The sequence below is a fragment of the Scleropages formosus genome, chromosome 3, assembly GCF_900964775.1.
Source record: "Scleropages formosus chromosome 3, fSclFor1.1, whole genome shotgun sequence".
Taxonomy (NCBI): Eukaryota; Metazoa; Chordata; class Actinopteri; order Osteoglossiformes; family Osteoglossidae; genus Scleropages; species Scleropages formosus.
The window spans coordinates 35375451-35399190 of NC_041808.1; the positions used below are offsets into that span (position 1 = coordinate 35375451).

Sequence of the window (23740 nt, forward strand, 5' to 3'; positions counted from 1 at the left end):
ACGTTTCCTGTTCTCTCGCAGATACAAACAAAAGACTCTAAAAAGAGGAAAGTGTGCGAGCAGGAGTTGGCAAGTAAGCTGGACAAAGCCCTGTCCCTCACCAAGCTGGGCAAAATGAAAAAACTCCCGTTTAAGTTCGTAGATGGCCCGTCGGGGAAGTCCCGTGTCGTGCCTGGAAGCTGCAGCAAGCTCCACAACCTGGAGATGAAACCCAGGGTGGGCAAACAGGGCCACTCTAAAGGTTTCCCCATCTACGAAAAGCCTTCCAAAGGATGTAAAAGCAAAATGGTGGCCAAAACCAAGGGCGTGGAGTCGTGCCTCAAGGTCAGAGGTCAGCGAAAAGCTTCATTCTCTCCAGCACGATCAGAAATTAGCAGCTACTCTAACAGTAAGTGAAGGCATCTGATTCAGGAGTGGGAAAGTGCATGCGTTTATGTTGTGTTATGGCATGCTGCTTGTAACATAGGTTTGCATCTGGTGCTCACCTGTTGTGGGCAAACGTCCCAGCGTTGGTGAACGAAGAGCTGTTTGTGTTTTAAATCTTTTCAAGTGCTGGGAATGTAGAACCATAGTGAATATAACGTGTTTTTTAAATTCTCAATCTCCCCTTTTTGCCCCCTCCCCAATTCACTCCATTTACCACAGATACAGACTCTGAGGAGGATAAGGATGATAAATCGATGAAGCAGAGCTGGCTTTCCCAGCCCCTTTTGAGCGGAGACAGGTCTTGCACCCGCGGGTCCAGCCAGAGCAGCGCAGGCTCTCGGAAGAGCCGACCCCCATCAAAAAGGGGCTCATCGTCAGGGACTGTGAAAGCCAAGCGGGTCCTGGGCAGGACGAAACACAGGCATTTTGCTTTACTGCTTCAGGAGGCCGAGGCGTACTCGTCTGAGGACTCGTTTGACCAAGGTTACTAGCTCCGCCCTCTGCTGCCCACGTTCACGTTAGTGATGGTGCCTCCCTGTATTCCTCCAGCGAAAGATGCCTATTTCTAATGGAGGGGTTCACTGAAACAGCCTGGCACGCATTTGGTCCTGGCCACATGGCCTGCCTGCTTGCTCATATTTTGTGTACGACTCTGTATTATGATGCTGGTTATACTTTTCTTTCTTTCTTTCTTTCTTTCTTTTTTTTTTTTTTTTTTTTTTTTTTGGGAAGGTATTGGGTCACTTTTTTTAATCATATTTGTATTTCGCTTGGCACTCTGAGCCGTATTTACAACTGTATTAGAAGGGCTTATGTGGGAACGATGCCTGATTGTACTGCAGTTTGGTACCCAAGCTTATTAAACATGTTGCTTTCATTTTTAATGAACCAAATTGTGTGTTTGTCTCTTGCTGCATCTTCATTTAGGTTATTAGCTTGTTTCCCCTCATTCCTAAATAGTTCTCTGTTGTTCAAATATCCCTTTTGAAAGTATGAGTTGCAATGCAAATTTGTATAGATGAAATTGTTTTTCATTTTGGAAATATTTAATTTGGCACTTTCTGGCTTCTTGAAGACATAGGATGTAGGTTAAGGGGGGACTAATGTAATCGGCCTTAATATGGTACTACTTAAGGTAAATGGGGCAGGGAAGGAGTTTTACTTTTTTGGGGGGGGGAGGGGATTTATGTAGGAAACTAGTGTGGTATGTAGAATAATGTTACAATGAAATGCTGAACCAAGTAACTGCAAGAAGCAGAATGAATCATGCTAGTTTTTTTCAGCTTTATAAAAAACTCTAGTGCACCCCCCCCCCAAGTAAAGTAATACATTTTGAGGTAATTTAGGATCTTTTTAGCAAAATGTGCTCACAGAAGAGGCAAATTACTGTCCAAATTGAGCACTTTATTCGTTTTGTATTTCTCCTTCTGTCTCAGTTCTCACTTGTTGCTTCTTTTCAAGGGATATTTGGAAAATAGGGTGCAGCCTGTGTGCTAAACAATGAATAACCCAGCTTTTCTAGATTGCTCGCTTTCTCCCTGCAGCTGCTTTCACCTCTGACCCCTTCTCCTACCCATGATGCTTTTCACTGTCTATCAGTCTGTGCATTCGCTTGTCCTGCTGCGCAAAAAAGAGAAGCAAAGCGGTTGGCTGGGAGTAGGGCAGAGAGCTGTACTGCGCCAGGTCACATTCCATGTCACCCGAGCTGTGAACGTTGCTTTCCTGTAAGTAGGAACGTCACCCTTCTTCAATGTGATCCTTTTTCTCGCTGAACCATTCAAACTAATGACATGTCCTGAGTTTCAGCACAGAACAAAATCGAAATGTGCATGTTGCCCGAGCATTTTTACACTCGTTTCTCTCCAAGTGGATTCGCAGATTTCTATTTGCCAGAGCTCTGTGTCCTAGGACAGCCATGCTTATATTTCTTGATTGAAGGCAGTTGTGAAGTTGCCGTGTTAACTCCAGTGTACACATATAATATATATATATATATATATATATATTTTTTTTTTTTTTCCCGTTTACACAGACTGCTGGTTTCACAGTTGTCCGTTTGCTACTTTACACCCCTCTAGTTTCAGCAGAGGTCCTTTTTTTTTTTTTTTTTTTTTCTTTTCTTCGCATGGCACAGTTGTGAAGAAGCCCATCATACGTTTGTTCTTGTACTGAGCTCAGGTGTGTAGTGTGTCCTACATGCACATTGATTCACTCAGCAGAGGCTTTTCTGCGATGCAGCGTACATTTTGGTATACAGCAGCGCGAGAAGTACTTTGCACCTCAACAGCAGGAGTGACCCGCATGCAGGCACGTGATTGTTGAGTACACTCACTTTGTCTCATAAACAGTATAAACCAGAGGACGTTACCAGTGGCTCCACACAGGGTTTTTTTTGGTCACAGACCTGCTGCAAAACCCCCACTCCAATGCTAGTGGTCAGTTTGCACCGTTTGCCCAAAACATCCTTGTTTCTAGCTTTCATTTCTAAGGCCTTAGCTTTGCTGAAGTGAGTGTGAGCTGAGCTCGTGCAATTCCATTGTGTTAGATGAAAGAAATATAATCATGGCTGGAAAGGAGGGACTTTCTCGGAAGTTTCGCCGCTGCTCTATCGAAGAGTGGGAGTCACTACAGGGGCCCCAGAGCCGCACAGCTCTGCCTGTGCATAGTCTTCCTCAGCACCCCCCCTCCAGCTTGCTTCTACCGCTGCCTCTATTGTTTCACGTCTGACCCTCATTGTCACCCTGTCCAGATTAACCTGCTTTTTTGTCTCCCCTTTGGTGTCTTAGCCTAATGATGTGCACGTTGAAGCGAAAGCATTGTCCCCTGGCTACTCAAAGCGCTCCTCCGGCCCCTGCCATATTAACTAGTTCTGCTTTTTACCTGCCCAGCCCAGTTGCGGTATTCTCTGTCTTTGTCTGTGTGTGAAACGTGCCTTTTCATCTGCTGATGAATGTACAGAGTGGGCTCTGGGAACGTGGGTACCTACTGTTCTAGTTAGTTCCGTGCGGTCGACCTTCTTTCTTCCCCCCACCACTGGGGTGGATTCATTTCCGTAGTTCCTCTTGTTGGCGGAAAATCATCAAGGCAGAACTTTTCGGGTTTTCCGGTGGGATCTGCCTCAATTTGTCACCACAAAGTGCCAGAGTTTTGCAGCTGAATGAAATGGAGCTTCATTCTCCAATTGTGACGTATGTGCGTGTGGCTGGACAAGTCAGTCTTTTGCAGGCCCTGCTGTAAATCAGCCTTTGTCCCAATCGAACATTTGAAGAGCTGAGTTCGGCCCGTATCTAAGTGCAATCGGGTTCCGTACGTGGTGAACTTAGGACAGGGAAGCCATTCCTGGCAACCAGAGGGACATGAACACACAAGCTGCAATGCATGTGTTGCCAGAGAGCAGATGCCCAATTTGCTTGGGTGTCTTTATTCTAATATACAGCCACACACCCTTCCAGTATATATGGCCTCCAGTTGTGATTGTATCAGTACACTTTACATAACCTGTCGGTTTCAGATACTGTCAGCTTTAATGAGTATCCGGTACAGCTGATACCCAGCTTCTCTTCGTTTGAGAGGAATAAGAGATGTGCCACATTCTGCAGCTGCATTGGAGCTTTTTGTATGTGTGGCTGTACGCAAAGCAGAATGTGGGCTAGTTAATTCAGGACATTGTTTCTGAGCCTTGATTTTCCTTTCCGCTTCTATGTTTGGCAGAATACTTCTCTGAGAAGGAGGACTATGATGATGACGAAGAGGAGGAGGAGTATGAGTACGACCTGGATGCCAGCGATGAGCTGTGCTCTCCGTCTCTGGAAGAGAGTGGACTGGGCCTCCTTGCGCGCTTCGCTGCCAGTGCGATCCCCAGCCCTGTGGGCCCCACTCCGCTCTCTGTCATCCAGATGGAGGCCAAACAGAAGTCCAGGAAGAAGGAGGCGAGGCAGAGCCTTCTAGGTAATCTGATGTTGCAGTGATAGGGAGGCTGCTTTGTCTGAGTCTGCACAATTACTTTGTGCAGTTTTGAATGTTGGATGTATTCGCATATTAGCAACCACTTCATTTTGATCTGCTGTCATTGGGTATTGATAGCATTTGCAATAAGAGTGTTTTGCATGCTGGTGTGCGTCCTTCTCAGATCGCCTTGGAGTACAAGCTCTACACAGGTAAATGTCACAAGGGCACGGCACACGCTCGATGGGTGCATGCTGTTTCTAATTTGTCACACAGGCCTTCACATGCGTCATTTGTGGATCGGAAGTGCTGTAATAAGGCATACTGCATCCTGAGGAGTGCCACAGTGAGACGGCTGGAGTCTAGGAGGCGACTTCCACCCTCCCACTGGCTCCTGTTCTTGCACACACACCCTTCCTCACTCGCTCTCATTGTCACGAGATCCTTTATCTGGGATGCTGTTTGGAAAAAAATGTCTGTTGTGCAGCATTATCACGTGGGGGCAGTTGTTGGTAGTTTGATAGTCACACATCTGGACGAGGATCTGAGACCAATATAAAGGGCCCTGCGTCACTTCGGCTCTCTGGCGGTTTTAACCACGAGTCTTTAAAGGAGACCTTGGAAAAGGTGTTCAGCTGCACTATGCAGTAACCCCTCATCGACTGGCTCGCTTTAATTTTCAAAGTCCTTGTTAAATAAAATTGTGCCTTAAATTTTCGAATGTTTATTTAGAAGCTTCAGGAAATCGCTGTTTTGGGGGAAGAGTCTCCTTGTTTGAATGAAGGCACTCAGTGCAGATCTCGCATCCTGAGCCACGGTTATCTTTTCAATCCCGCCAGGCACTGAGTTTGAGTACACGGACTCCGAGAGCGACGTTAAAATTCGCAAGAACTTCCCCTCTCTTTTGCATGGGAAACGGGCGGCTCCAGAGCTGCCCCTGTTGCCCCCAGCAGGGGCCCGTCGAGAAGACTCTAGTCCCTGCAAGCTGAAGATGGCCCGTGGGCGTGGCCAGTGGCCCAGGAAGCCCAGATCACCGCGGGAATCCAGTGTTGACCTGGGTGCTGAGGCGAGCGATGAAGACCCCTGGACACGGAGAAGGAGTGAGCGCATCTTCCTTCATGACGCCGCCACCATGTCCGGCCAGCTCTCGCTACCAGGCGCCGCTCCCAAACCCACCCGTTGTGCAAAAGTTACGTCTCTCAGCCCAAAGAAAGAAGGATCCAAGCCCAAGGAAGTGAAGGACATTGTCAAGGTATTCTTTGCTCTGTCCACCTGACACCCGTGTCCCTGTGATGTATAGTGCCCCCCCATGGTGTAGTTAAGCACCATATCCCAGCTCCCAGGTATCCAGAGATGTCTGTAGGGCAGAGCAGGCCCCTGCTGTGTATGCTGTGCCCTGGGACATCAACTGCTGGCTACAGCATCCTAGGCAGACTCTCCTGACAGCCTCCATTTATTCTCACCTGCACTGCCTTTCATCTTTGATGCCAGAACAAAAGTTTCTTTGCTTTTGCGTGCATGTCTGCGTATATATGTTTTCAGACCTCGTGTGTATTTTCTGCACTCGGACTGCTTGGCATTGACAATTGTGCCTACCCTGCTTCTTTCCTGTCAGAAGAAGAACGGAGGTAAAGAAAACCCTCTTTCGCTGGGCCCCCCCCAGCTGTCTAGCGTACCCTCAGAGACCCGCGTGGCCGTTCCTGATTCACCTGGTAGCCTTGGGCGCAAGGCTGGGGGCAAATCCAAGTCCAAAGAGCCAAAGAAAGAGGTATGGGTGCTTATGGCTGTTTTTTCTCCCTTTGTCTTCACACTGTAAGTGCTGTTTTGGGGATGGGGGGGCTATTTTGGAAGATGGTCAGCATCTTGCCCACCACAGGAAGTCATGCCAGCAGACTTGAATGGAATGAAGGGATGATAGTACTTTTCACCTGGCAGCCTCCAGTCCCTCCTTGGCAGAAAAAATGCATTGAAATGAGCCCCTTGACCTGTATGCAGCACCCCCCTCTTGGGGGGGTGGGACAGTGGTAGGGGCAACAACTGTGATCAGATGGAGTTAACAAGGAGATCTGATTTCCCTGCATTAGTTCCTTCACATCTCACCACTGACTTTCATAATTGGTCCCATCCCTTCATTCAGGCTTCAGAGTTTTAATTCACTTGGACTGATGCAGATTCCTGCTTTCTTCACCACCTCCAGTGTCTTCAACAGTCCTGTCCCGACACGAATAAAGTGCACTTGTCCAAGAACTGTCTTCTGAATGAACTGCTGCTCACCTGCTGGTGGTTGCACAGTCCCACTGTTCCTCGCTCACCAGCAGTATGAGACTCAGGACTAGAGCCAAGGAATGCAATTTGGCTGAAACATCTGGAGGGGATTCCATGTGGAATCATGTCAAAGTGTGTCACATGGAACATGTTCAATGTCACTATAATCCATTTGTGCTTTTTGAGGTCGCATGTATAAATCAGAGTTTGTTCACCTCCCCATTCGCATGTACATTTATTTCTTAATGCTCTTCTCCAAAGTGACTTATCATGTTAAACCACTTCCAATTACCTGCCATCTCTAAAGCAGCATTTTTAACCCATTTATGAGGTAGGGAACACTGGAGCAATTTGATAGTATTTTGCTCAAGGCTGTTACAGCAAGAAGTGGGATGCAAACACAGGTCTGTTGAGTCTATGCCAGTTAATCAAGTCATCTTTTTTTTTTTCTTTTTCTACAGACTTGGTTTGTACTTATGTTGTGCGGTGCGGTCACAACACTCTTCCACAGATTGTCTTCAGCCACACATGGAGGGAATTTGTCGACTTTCCAGTAGTGCATGTCACTGATGATAGTGCCACTGTTACCCAGCAGGCCCGGGGGAAAGGTGGAGCCGTCAGCAAGCTGATGGAGAGCATGGCTGCTGATGAGGACTTTGAGCCCAACCAGGACAGCAGTTTCTCGGAAGATGAGAACGTTCCACTGGAAGCCCCCTTGGACAGGCCTGGGACACCTGGTGAGTTGTGGACAGCGGGTTTTGGCATCAGTTACCCCCACTTCACTGCTAAACACGTTTCTGTTTCAGCCGTTCTGACCAAACAAAAGCCTTCTTTAGCTATGGCTCTGTCAGTGACCTGCGACGCACGGTGACGTCAAATCAACGCACAGGCATCGAATCAAGCTGCCATTGTGTGCGGTGCGCTTTGCTTCAAAAGGCCTGCTCATTAATTTTAAACGCCAGTCAGACGGTTTAGCGGTTATAGGCGTTTTAATGCGGTAAAGCTACCTTTCCACGTGGCCTTGCACAAAGGTGGTAGCTAAACACAAGCTCATAATTATTGTATGTTGTCTTGGAGAGAAGTGTCTGCCAAATAAATAAGTAAATAAATGTAATTTATTGTTTCCATGTGTAGCTGCTGACAACATGTAAATAGTCATAGTGAAGTGTTTGCTCTTTCAAGAGGTCCGGTGCTGTGAATAGAGGTTGTGGGGCGGGAATATGGCTGAAGCGCTTGGGGTCTTGACCACACTTACTGTCTCGCTTGAGTCCTGGGGGACATGTGTCTGTGTTGCAGCCCCTCGCAACTGTGTGATAGACAAGGATGAGCTGAAGGACGGGCTGAGGGTGCTCATTCCCATGGATGACAAGCTTCTGTATGCTGGCCATGTGAGCACTGTCCACTCACCAGACATGTAAGATATATTGTCTAATTCGACCACTGCTGTTGAGCAGTCTTGTCATAGCTCCCCCCACGTCCCCCTTTCCTTTCCCTTCCCCTTTCCCTTCCCCTTCTTCTCTTTCTCTTTCTCCTTTTCCTTTTCCTTCTCTTTTCCTTTCCTACGCTCCCTACTGCAGTTCCACTACTCCGCTGCCTTATTGGTCTCTCTTCACTAGAAACAGTTGAGAACGCAGTTCTGACATGGTGACAATAGTGCACGACTTTCTGGTCGCTCGCTGAACGTATGGTGTAAAAGTGATGTGTGTTTTCTCTTTAAAAGCGAGTACTGTACTTGAAGTAACTGTTTCCATGAGACTGTATGCAGAGTGCTCGCTAGCCTTCCGGAGCTCTCCAAAGGAAACGGCTCCCTTTTTCATGTTCGTGTCCTTACAGAGCTAGTTCCGGTCACACACGGTGCTGGAGTTTACGTCTGCCCATTGTGCTCTGTAATAATGTTCCCCGACTTGAAAGTACTAAATGTTATGACCTATTGAATTGGTACTTGTGCTAATACCACTGATGCTTATATAAGCAAAATAAACCAAAGTGAAGCACGGGATTTGCAACTGTTAACAAATCCATTTGAATGTACAAAAGATTATCTTTAATCACTTGCTTTTCTCCCCTCAAAGTCCTTGCGAATGGTTCACAAATCGTCATTATGGAGTCGGGCTTTTAAACATTCTGGCTTTCGGGGCGTTTGATTTGCTGTGATGCAAATGAAATGAGCTGTAATTTAATTTCTCTCTGAGAGCAAAATGAGCAGAATTATTCATAGGCAGAGGGCACCGTGCCTTTACATGTTGGGGACAGATATTCAAAAATATGACCTTCACTAATACAGTTTGCTGCTTTACTTTTAATGCAAATTTGGTGATTGGTAGGAATCTGTCTCTTTATATGCTGTATAATGTATGAGTTTTAAGGTTTCATTCATTTTTTGTTTTTCTTTATTGCTAATTGTGAATTCAGCCACATGTCCCTCGCAAGGGCCTCTGGGGAACTGAAATATGCATTGCGCTCTGTGTTATACCAGGCACATTCCACCCACCTCCCTGCACTTACCCCAGCATACCTGAATGAATGGCATCCTCCACACCGGTAATTGTATCTTTCTCCACGGAGCTCGCATGTGTCCTCAATCCGCTTTCCGCAGTGTGTTCAGGCAAAAGGTTTAATCTGACAGAGAAAACTGCATCTAAAGATATATAAGTGGTGCACCAGCTGCTCCAGAAATGCGAGGACTCGGATGGGTCACCTGTTCCTCGTGGGTGCAAGCTTCAATTCGCATTAACCAGGTGTGTGTGTTGCACAGCACCCCAAACCAAGTTCAGGACACTGGAAATCCTTCCACGATTCTCCAACTCCACATGCTTTTGTCCCTGTGTGTGTGTGGGTGTGCGTGTCTTGGCAAGGACTGTCCAACACAGGCAAATGAAGGAGCTGTCAGTGTAGTGGAAGAGATTAGCACCTCTGAAGGTGGAGAAAAACCAAGCACCGACACATCGATTATCATTCAGAATCAATCGTGAACTGCCATTAAAGCAATCAATAGTGAATTAAAACTGGGAACTCTGGGAAAAGGTAAGGACAGTGCTTCGGCTCCCGGGAGTCTCTGCTCTGGCAGATGTATTTAAGTTTGGGAAAGAAGCCATTGGCTCAAGTGGCATTCTGATAGCGCTGTACTCTTATTTATAAGTAGTGGCAACATAATTTTTTACACCATAACAATGTTGAGGTCATCAGTCTCTCCGCGTGGGTTAGTGTGCAGATGCATGCATGTTGGGATGTACGCTCCATCCTTCTGGCCAGTGGGGACAAAGGCTTTGTAGGCCCTTCTCGATGCTCCATCCGGGATCTGCGCTCATAATCGCTGCAGTGTCGCAGCTTCTGGACTTAAGTCCTTGTTACTGCTGTCCCCATACGAGAAGATAGAGGATTTGGAGGATTACTCTGGAAAAAATGTTTGTTGTTTTCTCTTTCTAGTGTGCCCCAAGCAGCACAGTACCAGAACTGCTCTCTCTGCGACGTACTGCTCCTGGTGGGGGGGGGGTTCTGCACATTTCATTAATTTACCTCATTTGTGTGTTTATTTTTTATTTTTTTTTCCATTTACTCCTAACCTCCTTCGCATGACAGACACACTTGGACCTGCTTTCTCCGCACCCTCGGGGTGAGCAGTTGGGATTTCATGGATACTGACTTTTCAGCAAAAGAACCCCTCCACTTTGGCTTTCAGGGAAAAGACCCAGAGTCTTTTTCATTCTGTCACACGCTCTCACTGTACTTGATATAAATGTCAGTAGTCTTCAGATGGTACCATGCTGCATCTGAGCCACTCCAGGCACAGAGCGGAGATCCCAGTCTGCCTCCGCAGTCACTCTCTGGGTCTCCGAGACAACCGCAAAACTCTGCAAATGGAGTGGGGGCTAGGACCTGATGTACCAATGGTGCACAGACACGTGTGTGCTCCTGAACTGGAAATGTGTGCAACTTGTGTGTGTGCAAAAGCAAAAAAAAAAAGCTTGGTGTGCTCTGCGGACATCTGATGGGAATATTAACACAAAGTAGCCTCATGGAGTGCTGTGCACATCATTGTCATCCAGAGCTCTCAAGTCTCTCTTCAGAAGTTCATTCCAACTCGGTTGGGCCGTTGTCCCTTAAATAGTCCTTGACATGTTCTCCATTTACATTTATTCACTTAGTAGACGCTTTTCTCCAAAGCGACTTACAATTGATACCATATAGCGTTACTAGCCCACACACCTTATTCACTAAGGTGATTTACACTGCTAGATACACTACTTACAATGGGTCACTCATCCATACATCAGTGAAACACACTCTCTCTGTGTCACTTACACACTAAGGGGAAACCTGAATAGCATGTCTTTGGACTGGGGGGAAACCTATGCAGACATGGGGAGAGCATGCAAACTCCAAACAGACTGAGCGAGGCTCAAACCCACATTCTCTCGCACCACTCAGGTGCTGTGAGGCAGCAGTTATACTCACCCTGCCACCCTCTACTTGAGGATGTTTCCAGCTTTTTGTTTCTTTTTTGGACTTCAATTGCTGTCTTGTGTTGATGAAGAAGGTTAGGGATATTGTGCTGTTTTTAGTAGAACCTTGCAGTCCAGTCTTCCTGCATGGTTGGAGACAAATAATTGTATTGTGTTGTTTATTGACTGCAGTAGGGAATAGTTCATATAACTATTTTGACAGACCTCAGGTTTTGCACTTTAACAGTTACTACAGTCCTTTCTGGGCTCCTTCAAATTTCCATTTGCTTGTTACTTTGCATCGCTGGTACTGCAACAACTGCTTTGCTGTTAATTCTGTTCTCTCCCTTTTTGGGTATTGGCACGATATTTCCATGTCAGAAGAATGTTCCGGTGGTCTAAAACAGTACTTTTACCTGTGTTTTGTTTCCTACAAAAGTACATACGTAGAGCGTGCTTAAAAAGGTAATTGAAATTCAGATGCATATCCTTGACTCCGCCACAGTAACTGGCCTTTTATATCCAAAGAGGAATATTGTCTTGACCACAAAGCTTCCTTTTTATGTGGAGAACTCCCCCCCCCCCCCCCAATAACATGAGACAAGGCATGGGCGAGGCTGCCTGTAGAAGTCACATCCAGATACTCTCTCACTCTGACAGACTTTTCAAAGCCCCGTTTGCTCCTCAAAGGCTTTGGTCCTCGGAGGAGCCTGCAATGAACACTCAATCTGCTTGAGCGCTTATTTAGATCATCCCAGTTCAGCCCTTTATTGATCAAACAAGAGAGGATCTGCCCTAGATTGTACACTTTACATACTGATGTGCAAAGTTTGTCTGTTAAAAGTTTCATCTCTTTATTTGGAGGATGACACCTCAGTACAGACCCGTTGTGTGCGTGTGGCTGCGCTTACGTGTCCCTCCATGCGTCTTTGTGCATTCCGTTGTGTGTCCACAGAGTGTATTTAGGGTTAGAGTTATCCTTCCATTTGGGTGGCCTATGTGCGTGAGGATATGTGTGGCATGAATGAGTTCTCCTGCACTTGGAGCTGACACAGGTCAGTTGTGATGCCTGTAAGGGTGCTTGTGTTTTACAGATATAGAGTGATGGTGGAAGGCGAGCGAGGAAACCGGCCGCACATCTACTGCCTGGAGCAGCTGCTGCAGGAAGCGGTGCGTAACCCTCCTCCGAGGTACTCTAGGCCCCAGTCTATACGTAGAGATGGGACGCTACCCCCCCACATTTATGATCCTGTTTTCATCACAGCAACTGATTTTTGAAATGAAGTGGTAAAACAACCCATATTCCCTGATGTCCTTCACATTTATGTGTGTGTGTGTGTGTGTGTGTGTGTGTGTGTGTGTGTGTGTGTATGTGTTTGCAAAAACTTCTAAAATCTTATTTTTTCTTTGTCATTATGGGGTCTTGAGTGTAAATTGATGAGGTAGATGAATTTAAATGATTTTAGCATAAAGCTGCAACATCAGAAAAGGTGAAGGGGACTGAATACTTTCTCAATGCATTGTGTGTGTGTGTGTGTGTGTGTGTGTGTGTGTGTGTGTGTGTGTGTATATATATATATATATATATATATATACATACACATACACACTTTCTGCTGTTTTTTTTTTTTCTTTTTTTTTTTCCCCTCCTCTTTCTCATAGCTTGTCTGAATAATTTTTAATCCATTTAGCTTATCACAGTGTGTCTGTCTGAGACAAGAGTAGCTGGCTCTACAGGGTGCCTTTCTTTTCCAGATTATTGATGTGAAGCCCCCTTCTGTGAGGTATCTTCCCGAGGGCACCAGGATTGCCGCCTACTGGAGCCAGCAGTACCGCTGCTTATACCCAGGAACAGTTGTCAGAGGTATAGCTCCCTTTTTTTATTTTGTTGCAATGTAAGGTGCGACCCGTGTCACACAGACCCAAAGACTTAACCTGCACCCAAACCGACTGCAGATGGCTCCTTTGATTTGCAGATGTACATTTTGCTTCCCTTTGTCCTCCTTCTGGAGTTGCAGTTGCAGTATGGGAGTAGTTCAAAAGCATGGCAGTCATCCATACCTCATGTCAGGTGGAACCAGGCAGTGAGGGGAAAAACATGCCACGGGACAATGTTTGTGTGGCTCAGTGTAGTTACGGTGTGCTATATCTCGACATCCATATGCCTGTTCACATCTAAAGTACCCTTTGATACTAGATGTGAATATAGAGCGTATCTTGGAGCTGGAAGAAATGCAGTGTTCTGGTCTGGTCAAGCCTGAGGCACAGTGACTGATGGGTGAGGTGTTTATCTATATGTGCGGACCTTTACTCCAGAGGAAACCGCCCCCAAGATAGTCAGACCCTAACCCCTCCTGTATTCCCCACCTACAGAGCTGGAAAACAGTCAAAAAACCACTTAGAGCAAAGTCCATGGTTTGAGTTCTGTGAGGCCGGAAGGGGACGTGAGCTTCATTCAGTGCATTCCTTCATTCAAAGGGGGTGCTGCATGAGAGAGAGGTGGGCACCTAGAACAGCTGTCGCACAAAGAACGTCCATTCATTTCGGCAGGTCCTGGACGGTAGTACAGATCCTGTCCTCATTGGGCACAGAGCCCTGGGATTGGTGCAAGCTGGGAAGCAGAGAAAGGCTATCTGAATAGGTTGTTGTCAGTTGTGAAATCTCCTGCATGGAAAAAAGCCTTTGATGTTATACGTAAATGGTGGCACGGAATGGATAGGTATGTTTTTATTCTCTGCCCCTTTATGAGATCACAGTTTAGTGCTTTACATCTGTTTTTTGGGTACTTGCAGGTATTTTTTTTTAAACTTAGTGAATAAAATTTATGGAAAAGGCGTTGCATTATCTATGATTGTTTTGAAGAAGCACAAGGGCTGTTTTGAGCTGTGTCCACCACAGTTACAACCATTAAGCGCAGGGCTCCTCTCTCCAAAGCTCGTCTCTCCCCGTGTTTGCAGGAAATACAGACATGGATGAAGACAATGATTTGATTACTGTGGAGTTTGACGACGGTGACACTGGCAGGATCCCACTCTCTCACATCCGTCTGCTGCCTGCCGACTATAAGATTCAGTGTAAGTATTCCACAGAGTAGGCCAAGAGTGGCGGCAGTTTGGCACAAAAAAAACATGCAAACTGAAAGCACTTCCTGTGGGAAAATACGGTGTTTACTAATGCTGAAATATTCAAATTACTGAGGGGGGGGGGGAAACAATTGTACATTCACTGTTGTATCTGTATCCAGTACCAGAGCTGATTTGGTTTGACTTTTGAAGTTGTTAATGATGAATGCTGCAGATAGAATTTGTTTTCTAAACCCAGTTGAAGCACTTTAAATGGCATTTGCTGTGATGTATCAGCTTGCGAATATTTTATCCAATTGTATTTAGTTTTCTCCAGCTCATTTTTCCAGTTTATGCCTGGAAAACAGTAAATCTTCAGATAACGTTTTTATATACAACATTGACAAATCACAGAGTTCGGCTAGGGAATATTTTTCACATATGGAAAAAAAAATTAGGATGGTGATTACACCTCAGATCAGATGGTTTAGTACCGTACTTTGTTAGTAACTGAATATGTGGGAGCACTCTACCGAAGTCGCCATGCGTGGCGCCATCTTTGACCATGCTTGGTCATTTAGTTGTGTTATGTTTGCATGGTTTTGTGTTCTGTCATTTTCTTGAGTTCTATCTGCATTGTACTATGTTCTTGTCTGCTGCATTATTTGTAATCATGTTTGTATTAGTCTATGTCTAGTTCAGTATGTGCGTATGTAGCCTGTATATGTGAATGTGCACTATAGGTTTGCTCTAAACCGGAAACAAATTCCTTCTATGCTCAGGTATACTTGGCCAATAAAGCTGATTCTGATGTATGATTCTTTTGTACTTCACTGTATGTTTACATGTAATGCTCTTGAGACATATATCTGAAGTAATCTCAGGTTTGTAATTGGGCAGCAGGATGTGCATCCGTAAGGTTTCTCGTTCATATCCCAGAAGAGGTCTTGGTGTGGTAACCCTTGAGTGAGACACTTTAACCGAATATTTCCAGCAAAATATTCAACTGTGTAAGAGGATTTTCAGTGTCTTGGAGAGTAGCATCAGTTAAGAAACCAAATAAGTATAACAACAAATGAGAGTGAAGACATTTTGAGATTTGATTTCAGGTGCTTTGAGTACAGCAGAGACTTGAAATATACATGTTTGTGAAAAGAATGAATTAAACTCTCTAAATGGTCTCCACAGGTGCAGAGCCATCTCCGGCCCTTCTGGTGCCCAACACAAAGAGACGTGGAAGGAAGTCCAGTAAGGATGTTTCCGAAAACAAGGAGGTTACTGTACAGTCCTTGGAGAATCCTGTTCCCAAGAGTAGGGGAAGGAAACCAAAACCAAAATCTGGTAACTTTTTTCATTTGAAAGTCTGGTGATGGAGAGTTGAACCTAGAAACCCAGAACACCAATGGAAAAAAAGCAGCACACAAGAACTTCAGTTTAATTTTCTAGATGATGTTGATGTTTAAAAAAATAGTGTGCCATCCCACACAAGTTTCCTTTGTGGTTTAATTTAGGCACGATTGATTTTAACACCGTTGATTCGGTTTTCCTTCACAGAGCCAGAAGCTGTTCCTGAGGAGCCGGAGAAGGGAGAAAAGTTGTTGTCCACAGATTCCCAGACAAAGCCTGAGGTCTCTGGGAGACCAGGCCCCAGGCCAGGAAGAAAGTGCCAGCAGACCAGCACAGCAGGCTCCCTTCTGCCTGTGCCAAATGGGCGCCAGAAGAAAACCATGCGAGTCAAAGCTCCAGCCAAAGTCTACTCTCAGCTGCAGCCGGTCTACAACTCCCCTATTTATGGAAAAGCCCTCCCAGTTGATATCTACAAGGACTCACCAAACTCACATAGCTCTTGTGTTTCCAGCAGTGAAGGCAGCAGTGCAGGGAAAGTGCGATCAGTCAAGAGAGGGAAGAAAAACGAAGACCCCCCCGAAGGTGAGCTTGGAACAAAGCCACAGAGGAAAGCACCTCAGGCTGAGCTTCTGATCAAACTGGACCATGAAGGTGTAATGTCTCCCAAAACCAAGAAAACAAAAGCTCTCATGATGATGGAAGACCAAAGTCTGTCCAAACGTGAGAACAAAGCTGTGATGGGTGTGTCTTATACGCCCATTATACCTGAGGAATCGAACCCAAAATCAAAGAAAGCTAAAGTTTCAGAGAAAGAAAATCCCAAGGCCGGGAGTGTTTCAACCTATAGCATTAGGGAGCTGGGAAGCAGTACGGGTGGTTTGGTGAAGGTCAAGGAACCCCAGGTGAATGAGGCAGATTCCGAGAGCAGCAGCAGCAGTAGCGGCAGCTCGGAGTCTGAAGGAGAGGAAGAACAGTCACTGGAGAAAGAGACACAGGACACCAGTTCCAGTAGCTCCAGAGCCTCTACCCCTGCTTCTAACTCTTCCAGCTCCTCTGCTACCAGTTCCTCGTCGTCATCCTCTGGCTCCACTTCTTGCTCTTCATCCTCATCATCGTCGTCCTCCTCATCTTCCTCCTCCACTTCATCCACGACTGACGAAGACTCCTCATGCAGCTCTGATGAGGAGACCCCGGTGTCATCTCAGACTCCGTTGGTCACACAGCAGGCCCAAGCCCAGGCAATGGAGCAGCTATCCGTGCAGCCGGAACCGCCCTCTCCAGCCACCAGAAAAGTCCCAAAGCAGCAGCCTCAGAAGCAGCAGGGCAACGGCCGTGCCAAAAGGCGTGAGGGGATCCACCTCCCCACTACTAAGGAGCTTGCCAAGAGGCAGAGGCTGCCCTCTGTGGAGAACCGCCCTAAAATCTCAGCCTTTCTTCCAGCCAGACAGCTCTGGAAGTGGTTTGGGAAACCCACACAGGTGACACTGGTTACTTGTCACTCACCCTGCTTTGTGCACTAGAGGGACTTTGTTGTTGTGATAGACAGTTGTAGAATTGGACTGAGATTTTCGTGCCAGTGTATTCATCAACAACCATGTGGATTTGTTTGTGACACATCTGAGTGACAGCTCTGTGTTTAGACTCTTTGTAGTACTTTGTAAAGAAGCTGTTTTTACTTCTTTATTGCTTGGCAGAGGCGTGGAATGAAAGGGAAGGCAAAGAAGCTGTTCTACAAGGCCATTGTGCGTGGGAAGGAGATGATCCGCATCGGAGACTGTGCGGTGTTCCTTTCGGCCGGGAGACCTAACCTTCCGTATATTGGGCGCATCCAGAGTATGTGGGAGTCTTGGGGCAACAATATGGTGGTCCGAGTGAAATGGTTCTACCACCCCGAGGAGACCAACCCTGGAAAGAAATTCCAAGAGGGCAAGGTAAGCTGTGTCCTCTCAGATAATTTTGTCAAGCAAGGCTCTTGTAAGTGATTACGGGCTATTGTAAGAGCCTTGCCAAAATGCCTGTTAATGTCAGTAATGTTTCACTACTGCTTCAGCTCTAAGCTTTGTAGTGTATCTCATAAACTGTCTTGACAGAACTGGGATCCAAAATCGAGGGGCCTTCCTGCAGCTCTGCAGGCCTCCAGCCAAAGGAAGGACTTCATGGAGGTGAGTAGAACTCTGTTTTGCTTCAACAGCAGCACTTCTCCACATGAAGACGTGCCGTTTTTGTAACATCTTGTTTCATTTCTTCCCCTTCAACAGCGAGCATTGTACCAGTCATCTCACATTGACGAGAATGACGTGCAGACAGTTTCTCACAAGTGTCTGGTTGTCAGCCTGGAGCAATATGAGCAAATGATCAAGACAAAGAAGTACCAGGACAGTGAGGACCTCTACTACCTAGCAGGCACTTATGAGCCAACAACTGGCATGATCTTCAACACAGATGGTGTTCCCATCATTTGCTGAGGCCCCATAGTGAGGAGGCGACTTATGATTGCACCCAGAGGGAGAATGAGACTCTCCAGAGTAGAGAGACAGTGGTGTCAGGAGGCATGTGAAAATGTGTAATTTCATTGCCATGAACAAAATCATTTGTAACAGTTATAGGTGCATCATTCATGGGACCCCGGTGACACTGTGTCCCTCTAGCACGGGTACATTGTGAAAATCGAGGCAAGGGAGCGTGGAGAGAGCAGTGCTGCGTGTCAACATCGACGGAAGGAGGTGGCACTTTCTTCGGCCCTCCAGCGGAGTCAGATGTTTGTACAGCACCCTGCTACATGCCATGTACAGACTTGAACTGTATTTGATGCAGAGGACACAAAGTCAGTGGCGAGCTCTCCTGCGTCTGCAGTGAAACACACGTGCCCATGCTGGTTTGGCGGTATTCAGATGGCAAGTGGCAACTGCAGACCGTGTGTGTCCAAAAGAGGAGCTTGTGCACCATGTTTCAGGGGTGCAAAGAACTTCCTTCAGCAGTACTAATTGTGTGGTGCAGCATGTGGGATTGCGCAGATCTTGCTGGGTGCCTTTGCTGAGCTGCTCAGGGCCACTTGGCAAGCTGCAGGCGCTGCCAAGCGGGTGCCTCCCCCAAGGCCCTGGGAGCCTGCATGGCTAAGCTGCGCCTCATGCCGAGCACCAGCAGCAAACATTGGCAGGGGTCTGGAGGACACGCCTGTCATAGACCTCCCAACACTGGCCACAGCACAAGGCCTGGTTTCCCCAGGGTGCCACATAAAGGAGAGGTGGTGGTCTGCGTGAACAGCAGGAAGGGAAGCGGTCACGATCCTGCATGTGTCTGGTAGGAATGCTTATAGTTCATGGATGGAGTGCTGCGTAGCATGCCGGACACACGTCTAAGTGCCGCTGCAGACAGTAGACACAGTAAACACAGATGACAGCACAGCACCGTGAACAGCTCTATGAGAAGACTACTGTTTGAGGAGGGCGCACAACTCCTACCTTTAGGGAATGGTAGAAAGGCAGATGCACGGTTTTTTTCCCCCCCATCTGACAAACCTGCCAGACTTTCTTGACCTCCGTCAGGATCTGTCTTAGTATTTCTTGGGTAATTTTCTGTACCCAACTAAGAACTGACCGTCCAAACTCAGCCAGTCAAGGGAAAGCGGATGAATGCAAACTCCCCACAAGTGGGTTTTTTTTTTTTTTTTTTTTTTTTTTTCCCCCCTCACCCTCTGAAGTTTCTCAGCTGGGAGACAAGCCCTTTTGCAAGACCCAATCTGAACTGGTGTAGAAGGAAGCCCAGTATTGTGTGTGTGTGTGTGTGTGTGTGTGTGTGTGTGTGTGTGTGTGTGTGTATACATATTATATATATATATATATATATATATACATGTACTATATCTTTTACATACAGATTCTTTTTTATTAAATATAAAAGCTTTATAAGACTGTGAATAAGATTTTAAAAAGTATGACCTGAGGTAGAGGGTATCGTTTAATCTTGTTGCTGGATCTGAATCTTAGCTGCACACTACACTAAAAAATAGTTGTAAAACGGAACTGAGTACAGGGACAATGGCTTCTGGAATCCTTAACAGTATTTAGTGGTTACTGTGGGTTTAACCAACACCACCGTACATTAGAGAGTACTTACATGTTGGCCTTTGATCGTTGGTTTTTTAAACAGACAATCCGGAGTGAAAGCGATTTTGATGCGTTTGTAACACATCTTGCACCATTTTGGACCTTTGTCACAGAGGGATGTACACATTACTATTTGACCTTTTTTTTTTTTTTTTTTTCTTTTTTTTTTTAACCATTATTTGTACAGTTCAAATCACAGTGAGAAAAATCTTTCAAAGATTTGTCCTCCATAACACTTTTTCTTTTCATTGTTTTTCCAATCCTTATGTCCCCAAGTATGAGAGCACTTTGATAAAATATGTTGAATATCTGAACATGGTAAAACTGTGGACTTCCAGTATGGAGAAGTGGAATGTTTTAAATTTCTTAAGGAATGTAAAATGGGGATTTCATATTAGTGCTCAAAATTGAATACATATGAAAGATTACCTGCCAGTTTGTGTTTAACTCCCTTCCCCCTCCCCAATTTACACATTTTTCACAGCAATCACAGTAAATGCAGCAAACTCCTCTGCTTGCCTTAACTGCGCTCGCTAAGTGCCCTTTCTGGCTCGGCGCTCTGGTCTTGTTGAGACACCTCTGTGGTGTTCCTCATTGTATCGATGCTCTATTCCATCAAACTGTAACCCAAAGAAATATGTTTGCAGTGTTGTAGGGACCAGTTTCTTGAAATTGCTGCACATGTAATGAAGACCAATCATATATTTTTGACTTGGATTTTTCTTCTTCTCTCCACTGATTTGCGCCCCTGATAACGTGTCCTTAATTATTCTGCTGTCAATGTGCCTCATGTTGTGTTGCTCAAGTCATGACAACAACTTTTGTGAAATGTATGTGGAGCAAATGTATGTATGGTTGAATGCATGCTTGTAAAGCATTCTGTCCAAGTTCTCAGAGGGCTGTCATTTCAATGAACACGTCCTGTGATTTTGAAACAATTTATCGCTATCCTCATGTAAGACAGGAAGTGGAAGGTCAGTTTGACAAGCTGGACTTCTGCACACCTTCAAAATAAGAAAGGCAAATAGTTTTATGCATCCCTTCGTCAGCAAAAGTGAATGTCATTTGTATTACGGTAAAGTGAATGCCATAAAGTTGTGATAATTCCTGATAGTATATTGCCTGTCATGCTCATTTGGATAATAGTGTATCTGGATCCATGCCTTTCACAAGTTCACCTTACTCTGCTCTTTGGGGGTGGAACATGATTCACAGTGAATCCCAAAGGTGTTTACTTCATCTGAATGTTTACTTATAAAGATTCTTACTAATTTTGGCTCTTTACACTATTAGATTTATCGGTGTCCTCTTTTGTAACACTATGCATATCGTAGATAAATGCGCCGAGCTTTTGAGCTGTTTATTGAAAATTCTTTGTGTCAACATTAACCACATCAAGCCTCTTGGTATTTGGTGGGCATACAGGTTCTGTTACTCTGAATATTTGCAAAAAGTGTTCCTGAAGTCATATTAAAATGTGCTTTTATAAGGCACAAAATATGCTGAGGTTGTGTTTTTTAAACGTATACAGTTTCATAAGTGAAGCCCAAAGCAATGCTGAGAACAGAACCCAGAAGTTGTGCCAAAAACCTTTTGCTTTTTATATTCCACCATTTGTTGGAGTGGGGTGAGAGCTGTCCACTCAGCACACTGAAACGTCCTTCAGCTGCCCCTCAACTTTGCCATTTTTCCTTCCTTCAGCCCTACAGTTTGTACCCCACAAGAATGTTGTTCAAAGCCTAATGCACTTTTACAGCTGATCTAAGTCCTTTATCTGTTTGAATTGTTAATGCTGCAACAATGTAATGATGCGCAACCCAAGAAATCACATACTGTCTCTTATCTGTGTTGACATTTTAATCAATGGCACTTTTATGGTTGTTTTTTACCAGTATTTTACCAACCCTGCCCCCTGCTCTTTTAGCTGATCAAAGTCCTCATCCATCCAGGACCACCACTTCAGCCACCCCCAGCCCTTCTTCCAAATAATGTGTGATTAGTGGTTTTGAACAGCATTGTGGGTAGTGGTGATAAGCATTCGAACGGATTTCTCAGGGCTGAGATGGGCACCAGCAAGTTTCCTGTGTTGGCCCACCTGTTCTCCCTGTAGGTTCTCCTGCTCTAGGACCATTTTGCAACATCATTGTGGTTCCCCAAGAACCATGTGGTCAGGAAAGGCGACCCAACTCAACCCACCCCGCTTTTTACAGTTCGTTGCTCTGTTTGCATGAAATGTGCTTTTAATTCTGATTATTCTGCTTTCCAGACAAATATGTAAGTTTTCCCACCATTACACAATTATTTTGGTATGGCCCAGCTGAAAACGTGATGTACAGCTCACATCCTTGGTTGTATTTCAGGCAGTGCTTTGGTGGATTATAAAGCTATCAAGTGTACCAGTTATAACTTCTCATTCACATGTGGTCACACTGAGACTTGTTAACTGTGCTCATTTCACCAAAGCTCTAGGAGTCTTGCAGATCAAAGTACGGTGAGACAGAGAGCCGTTTTTTTTCTGTGTATGGCTTTCTCCAATCTAAAGCATATTTTCTAGGGTCATTTCCTTCTACGGCCAATTTCATCTTTTTTCCCCCCATTTTTTTTCCATCTTTACCATATCCCATTCTGATTGTTGAAAACACTTAATGTGCAATACTGCTGAGTGGGTTCCCCATGGCTGGCAACAAGGCAGGGAAGCTGAGGAGCAGATAAGGAAGAGTGGAGAAGAGCATCAGAGTGCAGACTGGAGGCTGGTCCTTCGCTGGTCTCTGTTCACCTGTTCCTTCAGCATTGTTAAGGTCCTGTTACAAAATAACAAAGTGAAATGAACCATTGTTTAACAAAAAAAAGATTATTTTAGAATTTTAATGTGTACATGTTTTGTACATGAGCTTTTTTTTGAGAGGGGAAAGAAACTATGAATATGCTACTTTGTATAAACATTTAATCGTGAAAAATGAATAAAAATTAGAGAGAAAAAAACTTGGCATATGACTTTGGAGTGTGTGTGTGTGTGCGCGCGCAAAGTAAATGCCTTGTAAAATTACAGCTGATTCAGACTTTAATGTTAATTTTAAACATTTTTAATTTGAGGTATTATCATTTTGCTGATGCAAAATATTGGGAAATTTTTTTTTTTTTTTTTCTCTCTCCTCCCTCTCCCTCCTGCTTGCCATCACTGTGCTTTTTTTCTCTGTTCTATTCAGTCTTTGCTGATTTTCAGCATCTTTGTGTGTTTATACTGCAGTCTACATTGTTCTGTTACTACAGTCATGTATTTTGGTTGTTCATACCTATATATCTGTCTAATTTTATCAAATGAACTGAGACAAACCAAAGAAAATTTACAGGAAATCTTTTGCAGTAATTTGGCGATTTCTTGACTATGCGCTTTCAGAAGTTCATAATACAAATAGTTAAGATACATACAATGCGCACTTGAATATGACACATTCATACCATTATGTAGGAATGCATTCAAGCAATAATGTGTTTTACTGCTCATATGGGTGTTGCTGAAGTTAGTGTCAGTTCATTTTAATCTCCAGTCATTTTCTAACTTATAGCTGTGGCGTCAGTGCGACCATTCTGTTAGATCCTGATTTCTATTCGATTGGTTAGTTATCAGCAGGGCTGTGAAGCTGACATCCTCATGGTAGGGAAATTTGACATCCATCATGCCCAGAATCTGCACCCCTGCCCCCCCCTCCCCAAGGGCTGGCAGCGTCATGCTCTCACATTATTGGAAAAACGACCCAATTCAACACCAATGGAATGCTGGAAGGAGCAGAGCGAGAAATAGTGAAGCATGTCTGTGTGAAATAATTGCTCTGACATGGCTTGCAGAGTAAACTTGCATCCAATTTGTTGTACATATGAAATGTAAACTCCAAAAAAAAATTTCTGCTGGGTATCATCTCTAGTTTTACCTCCTTGCTGCTCCTGTGTAAAAACTGCTGCAGTACTGTAGCAGGTATTAGTTTGTGGGTTAGTCTCTGCCCATGTATACGTAACTGACATAAATGCTGTATACAGACACTCCTCTACTTACGTAAATTTGATTTGCGTAAATCTGGATTTACGTAAAAAATTTCCGGCATACACGTTATTTATGGATAGCACTTTTATTTTATGCAAAACATTTGAA

The 23740-nt window shown here is 45.0% G+C and overlaps 1 protein-coding gene across 3 annotated transcripts in view; it reads left to right on the forward strand.

Annotated features, from left to right (window-relative positions):
- Positions 1-19246, forward strand: part of tnrc18 (trinucleotide repeat containing 18) — a 62192-nt gene extending 42946 nt beyond the window's left edge. For 2 of the 3 annotated variants that reach the window (XM_018732732.2, XM_018732734.2), the window contains exons 16-30: positions 22-388; positions 646-909; positions 4138-4374; positions 5211-5623; positions 5987-6139; positions 7229-7373; positions 7933-8050; positions 12173-12248; positions 12834-12942; positions 14036-14152; positions 15329-15481; positions 15695-16965; positions 17182-17418; positions 17578-17649; positions 17746-19246. In XM_018732732.2, coding sequence (XP_018588248.2) covers positions 22-388; positions 646-909; positions 4138-4374; positions 5211-5623; positions 5987-6139; positions 7229-7373; positions 7933-8050; positions 12173-12248; positions 12834-12942; positions 14036-14152; positions 15329-15481; positions 15695-16965; positions 17182-17418; positions 17578-17649; positions 17746-17952 — 3939 coding nt within the window. In that variant the 3' untranslated portion in view covers positions 17953-19246. The remainder of the gene's footprint in view (positions 1-21; positions 389-645; positions 910-4137; positions 4375-5210; positions 5624-5986; positions 6140-7228; positions 7374-7932; positions 8051-12172; positions 12249-12833; positions 12943-14035; positions 14153-15328; positions 15482-15694; positions 16966-17181; positions 17419-17577; positions 17650-17745) is intronic. The other variant, XM_018732733.2, reaches the window with a different exon arrangement.
- The last annotated feature ends 4494 nt before the right edge of the window (positions 19247-23740 follow it).